The 7,063-nt window shown below is 44.4% G+C and overlaps 1 protein-coding gene across 1 annotated transcript in view; it reads right to left on the minus strand.

Moving 5' to 3' along the window:
* Window positions 1-3,775: 3,775 nt before the first annotated feature.
* T265_10705 (hypothetical protein) overlaps window positions 3,776-7,063 on the minus strand; it is a gene marked incomplete at both ends in the record, with an annotated part of 67,955 nt that continues 64,667 nt past the window's right edge. The window contains one exon of the mRNA XM_009177162.1: window positions 3,776-4,257. Coding sequence (XP_009175426.1) covers window positions 4,083-4,257 — 175 coding nt within the window. The remainder of the gene's footprint in view (window positions 4,258-7,063) is intronic.

Genomic DNA, 7,063 nt, shown 5'->3' on the forward strand with positions numbered 1-7,063 from the left:
CTTCCGTACGTTTTGAGTGACTTTCTGATATAGGCCTTCTCAAGGTACTGTTTTGCCAAGGATTCTACGGAAAACTCTTTCTCTATACAAACTTAGCAGAGTGAGTTGGTCCGAAAACTCTCCGGGATTAAAACGGACTCAAACGACTCAGATGTGAGGCATCCCAGTACGCCGTGACTGATAAATCAACTCTATATATCAAGCAAGACGTACACAGACTTCATTCGGGAACACGAGTGAAACTAGTTCATCAATGATTGCGCTTGATTTATCCAAGTTGGAAAAATTAATTAGCTGGTTTTTTAGAATGTGTACATTCTAGACACTGTCTCGGTTCCTATGCTTCGGTGAAACATCAACCTGCTTCGCTTGCTTTAACAAAGTTCCTGTTGAAGCCAGTTATTCGAATGGTGTTAACAGGTCACTTTTGTGATGCCCCTCCTCACGTCAGTTCGGTAAGAATGAGTAAACATGTTGGTTTAATACTAATGCTCTCTGTGTCTTCTTAAGATAACAAATCGATCGGTCCGTGTCACAGTCGTCTAGTGCTGCCATTGTGCGTGTTCCTCCCCGGAGGTGGAAGAGAACAACAGAGTTTTACACTAGCTTTTACGAGCCGAGTTGAATAGGTCGATTTCGGTGAAAACTGAACAGGGCTAATATGAAGTGGTTCATTTAAATTGTGTACAGAATCCGCCCAATAACGTGGTCGGACACCGAACGAGCACCTCCTTCACCGAAGGTCACGGTATCACTTTACGTGGGATGTGCATACCGAGTGTCAACTGACCAATCGTTCAGTTGTAACACCCTTTCGGTGCCTAGCTGCCACCCGAACCGAAGGAAGCACGAGGGCTGAGATACTGCCAGGTTGCCCAAGCCTAAACAGGGGAAGTCGAGAGGAGAGTTCGGGCTCGCGGACCTTCCCTTCCGGTTAGTAAATTCACGCTCAACCCACTTGAACCATCTCGCCGCCAACTTACTATTCACTCTTCAGTAGATCCCAAATGTGGACACGTGCATCAGGTATCCAAAACAGTGCTCACACCTGCCGCTTAGGGTTCAGTAATCGGACCACAGTACGTCTAACATGGTGATCCACAGACAAGTTGGTAATCAGACTGCTTTTTTGCACACTGTTGACTAAGTGTCAAGGAGAATTTGCCGCATTCCTGAAATTCTGTCTCAAGATTCAAGTGCAGGAATTTGGTCTTCCGGAGACCATAGCTTGTCAATCACGCCTATGCGGACATGGCTCTCATTCCCGTGATTTTACTTCTTTGGTTGGTTGTACATACGTAAGCAGTCGTCCCTGCGTCCTGTGCAGTTTCGAGAGCCGAAAAGAGTAGCCACCTGTTTACTGAACAAGAACCAGCCGACTGTAGCTCTGATCCAGTGACAGACAGCTTATCGAGCTGCTTATCCGCCACGATGCCTTCAGATATGGTCCGAATCGCTGGAGATCCCAAAGCACAGAATTAGAGCACTGGTTCATCCGGGATAGGACTTCGTGACACGTGTTTGGTTTAGACTAGGAATTCAGCGACAGTAGTGATCGTCTTCTAACACAGCAGCAATGTGCTACCCTGCATTCCACTGCGATCTGACAGCTATGACACCAAATCGCTGTCGGTGGCTAGGTTTCAGTACCCCCTTATTGATCATTCTAGAATACGTTTTTGGACGCAGTTCAGGTTGCCGTTTGGTTTACGTTTTCGCTGAATCTCGCAGGAGACACCTCTGTTTAGCAGTCGAGAAGATTTCTGCTCATGACGCTGGAAACTCACAGCGTGGTGTCACCGAACGCGTCCCCACTAATCACACCACATTTCACAACAGACACCGTAGCCACAAAACGTTCTATCCCTCGAATTCGCTGTATGTTCAGCTAGATTGTTGGCTACACGTCACCTCAACCTGTATGCCGATTGGGAGAAACAGAAACTTCTAGAAACGAAGGAGGTAAAAATGCAGCAATCAAAGCTGTTCCCGCTGACTTGCAAAACAACAGAGCACTGTCTGTTATACAGCTAATCGAAGATAAATTTGACAATCTAACATGTGAGTAAAGCCCACTTCGGCATTGTTTTGGGGAATATTCCCAACTACTTTTTAGTGGGCCATAGGATTCTTTACTACCATGTTTCATTTGGCCCGCTCAACTGCAGCGGAGGTCTGGAGTAAAGTTCCGTCCGGAATTAACATACCTTTCCCTCTTGAAGTGCCGTCAGATTTCTGATTTAGATGGGCATCCCCCAACGCAACTTAAAACGGTACCGGCTCTTTGTGTTCTCCCTTAGCTTGATTGCTTCAACTTATTTAGAAAAAACAACCCGCTCCAAACCGATTTGGCTAATTAATCAATACACAGTGGTAAGAAAATGATATTCCACGAAGGTATAAGCCTCACACTTGCGCTGACTGGATTCAGCAATACTGTGACACCCAACCACGACAAGGTGTTCGCAGATCCGAAAACATTAAACTAGAGTCCATCTGGGCAGTCGATGGGGTGACCATATCTTCACACACCTTCAGATGTCTGATCAGCAACCACTGTTCCCCTCGACTCCAGATGAGATTCTGATTCTGTAAATAGTTCTGTTCCACGCACAATCGACCCCTTAAGTGTGTCCAGGTGCTTCTTGGATTCATCATGACCTTCCTTCATTCTACGTTTTCTTCAATTTTATCGTCTATGCCATGAAACAAGGCATCTTTTAGGGACCTGTGAATCTCGATTTCGAGGTCAGATCCGGAAAAAGACCGATAGACCATGTAGACGATATCGTCGTGTTAGTTGGTGACCACAAGTCCGCACAGTCAACTCTAAAAGGAATTTCGAAAACGATCCCTTGCTTCGTCACATATTTTGAGCCTTCAAAGGACGGAATATTTCTTCGAGACTTTCAGCTATCTCCAGAGTATTCAGTTGATTCAGCTGGAATGATGCGCAAACGTGACTGCTCGAGTCACAAATACCGGCTGATGTTGTGGTGATGATGTCGCTATTAGCTAAGACAATTGAGAGTAAAGGGGTCGTATTTTTCCACACAGGGTCTCCTAGATCCGGTTCTCGTCATTGTAACAATGGGGGGCTGGATTAAATGTACTTAAATCCCCAAGGATATGCATACGTTTATAAAAGTACTCTGCAACCCAGAAAGATGCTTGGTGACCTTGCGTGAAAAGCTGAGCACACCCGTATATACCTGAGTTGGCTTTCACTTCACTGAAGTATAGTAAAGCAGCGTATTAAGACAGATCACATCAGTATCATGTATGTACTCTAAATATTGGTAACCATGCTTCAAAATTACACCTCATAGTTAGTAAGATCTAGAAAGTTATTTTGTATATACAGATCACATGCTTTGAATAAGTGACCTGAAACGGTTTTGGATTGGTTCCCTGACTGTCTTAAAGCTAGATCAACCTAGTTACTTGGTTCACTTGGCCTAACGAAGCTTTTGTCTGAAAAGAGAAACGTTACCCAGCAATAAATCCACCGAATGTTTACCAAACCCCTCTGAAATGAAGTAAAGGATACTAACCGACTGAGATGGTGTTACTCTCGAAAACAGACGCCGCCAGTGTCAAACTACTTTCACGTGTTTGATGACAACAACTTGAACTGTGTGCAGGTAAGATCGAGATAAATAGGTAACCATTTGACGTATCCTGTCAAAAAGTTTTAATCTCTATGTCAGTAAGGTTTTGAGACTGCCTGGCGTGACAACCAGGGCAGATATTCGATAAAGTATGGACTTTTATTCGGCAGGTTTTCCGAAGTCGAGATACATTATACATCACAATGAGCACAATGGTAAGGCGATCCGATCAAGCGAAACGGATAAAAAGTAAGGTTTTCTCCAGCATACTTTGTTCGTAACTGGTACACTGAAAAAATAGCTTTAGCGACCAGTATGTGGTTTCCAGTGCGACGCTCCTGCTCACTCCCATTTTACTATCTGCTGTCGTGGTCTCAGAATGGAGGCAGAATGAAGCATATAAAAACAACAATGACAACAAGTTTTTTTCAGAACCGCCACAACCATCAGCATCAGGAAGATAGGGGTAAACTATTCTGTGGGTATTTCTGGAGGCATTCCTCGACGAAACGCGTAGAACACTGTGGGATTCATGCACAGTGCCGGATAGAGTTCCAAGCAATCTCTTGCCTGAAGCTCTCCATTTTCTGTCAGTGTTGCGCACCTACCCTCGGGGGCGTTTTCGTCTTCTTCCTTCGTCCAAAACCTGTGTGTGGGAGAGAGTAATGAATCAAGAAATAAAGAAATAACAGGGGGGAGTTGGTTATTAGGAAACCAATCCATTGCTATTTAATGGACATGAAGCCTCCGTCAACCAAGGTCAAACTGTTGAGGACCAGGTTTCAAGGAAATTCTGCATCCTGATCAGTCGCCACAGGTGTGAAACCTGATTCCAGACCAGAACAGAACACAACATGATCTGCTTCGGGATCATTCAACATACAATTCACACCTACAACTACTGAGGACAGCAGCTCATCCAGTTGCCCGAGAACATCACAAACGAGAGATTCAGCTGGGTTCCAGGTGAGTCTCTCGAAAAAACCAAATTAGTTTGCAAACGAGTGTATATTCGCGAACTACTGAAGACAATCATATTACATAGCTGCTTCTGATGAGTTGTCACCTTTCATTAGGAACCGTTCTATAAAACAAACGGATCGACCAATTCATGGTCTTTTCTGTCTACTTTTACTGGACAGCAATCTTCCATTGAGGAACTCAAGGTGATTTCACATGGGGGATTTTTTTGCGGACAACACTGCCTACTTTCTGCTCAAAGCTCCTCTGTGCACATGAACACTAAGCCGATGAGAATGAAATTTCGGGCGGTCAACAGATCACGTGACCTGTGTGACAAGGATTCTTTTGAACAAACCGATCGACCAATTCATGGTCTTTTCTGTCTAATTTTACTGGACAGCAATCTTCCATTGAGGAACTCAAGATGATTTCACATGGGGGATTTTTTTACGGACAACACTGCCTACTTTCTGCTCAAAGCTCCTCTGTGCACATGAACACTAAGCCGATGAGAATGAAATTTCGGGCGGTCAGCAGATCACGTGACCTGTGTGACAAGGATTCTTTTGAAGAATTGGAAAAACTGTGTCCAGCTTGTCCATATCCCGGAAGCTGATAGAATAGACATGTGCTGCGATGTCACTGTTCTCGCTGACGGATGTGAAGCATGCGGGTTACACAGACCCAAGTGCAGAAACCAGTCAGCCCCGACTATGCGCACAGAAACAGTTGAAACAAATAATTAGGTTACCTTGACTGAGATCAGATGAATTGACTAGTCAGTGTCGTCTCTAATCTTCGTTTCATATATAACCCGCATACTTTATCTCTGCGACTGGAGAGAGCAAAACGAATGAAGCCGCTCCCTTCATAATCACTGCGATCCAGTAGGTTGGAATCCCTGAGCGGTAATTCATCGTGATCGAAACAGCTAGAATTAACAAATCGAGCTGAGTTGGACTTTCTCGTAGCAATCAAATAAACATGAGACAATATACGGCTGTGCACGACGAATGAGGGATCATTCTCAGGAGTTCATCGGGGAGCAAAACAACTGTAATGCAGTGATGATCTGAGGGTGCGTTCATGCATCCACCCTATTGCCTTCAGTGCTCCCTTCCGACCCCCCCCCCCACTTGACAGTCCACCGACAGTGCCGTATTTACGCACCAATTTATCGCCTCCCGCCTCTAACGCCCAGCCATCTACCCCACCTCCCTAAATCATCGGTGAACGAAACTGTGGCAGCTACAACCACTGATATAAATGATGTGGGATAATCACCGTACTTTTCTCATATTTGGATTATACTTCCTATATCTTATTCATTTTACAAGAACATACGGACAAATTTTGGTCAAAAAAAGCGGATAACACACTACTCATGAGGTTGCTGATCACGCCGTTTTCGCCCCTCTTGGGGTCCATCAGGTTTCGATTAGCGCATCCACCGTTTCCGTAAACCTTATGTGACGGCCTTTGGGTTGACAAAGATGTGATTAAGTAGTGCTGCATTGCTCAACGGCTGCTACAATTAAAACTGAATACGTATCATACGTATGCATCGTTATCCTGATTGGAACTGCCCTCCACACACATTTTCGTTTATAATCCTTAACCTGGTACGATCTTCCATCAGGCAAGATCCGAAATCTAATCCCGCACAAAAAAACCTTAAGCAAACCGTACTATATTGGCATACTGACGGTATGAGGAAGGGATACATCTGTAATCTTGTGAAGCTATGATCTAGGGCTCGCTTGGCTATTTCGTCATTTGGTTGATACAATGGACGAAATTCCCTCTTTAATGCTTCGCCCACCAGTTCAAAGATGTGATTCGACAACCGCGGCTTGACAGGTGCTCTTTTGTGAGAGAGTCGGCTAAAGGACTTCTGAAGGAAACATCAAAAACTAAGTCCTTGGCTTAACACTAACCTTCGACAGCTCAGCCTCGCCCCTCTTGAATCTCTTTGGGTAGGTGTAGTTCCCGATTGTCCATCAAACATATGTTGGTTGGACCACCTGATTGTACACAATCGACGAAACATATTCATTTATTGAACAATTACGTTGTTAATAACCTGACACCCAACTCAGTTTCGCTTTTAAGATATTCTCAAACTAAAGGAGCTGAACGAAGTTCACTTCAGTTGTTACAGTATTCGAGATGTCACAGTATATTTTCATCAGGAAAGCTACTCACAAAGCTACTGAAAACGCTTGGACAGCTCACGACCGGTTTCGTCCTTCTTGTGGCTAATCATGTAGGCGCAGTCCCCGAGTTTTAATTGAATCCTAATAGGACCGATTTCGTCAAATACACTTATCTGCAAATCAACTGCGTTTTCATGGGACACGCAAAAGAATCTTTCTTTTATAATATTGTCACACTAAATGCGCACTCGAAGTCCACCTCATGTTTCTCTCGGTACGATATTTGAGATATCGCAGTGCGTTTTCATGTCTGAGATTACTACTGCGGTGTGC

Source organism: Opisthorchis viverrini, assembly GCF_000715545.1.
Source record: "Opisthorchis viverrini unplaced genomic scaffold opera_v5_396, whole genome shotgun sequence".
Taxonomy (NCBI): domain Eukaryota; kingdom Metazoa; phylum Platyhelminthes; class Trematoda; order Opisthorchiida; family Opisthorchiidae; genus Opisthorchis; species Opisthorchis viverrini.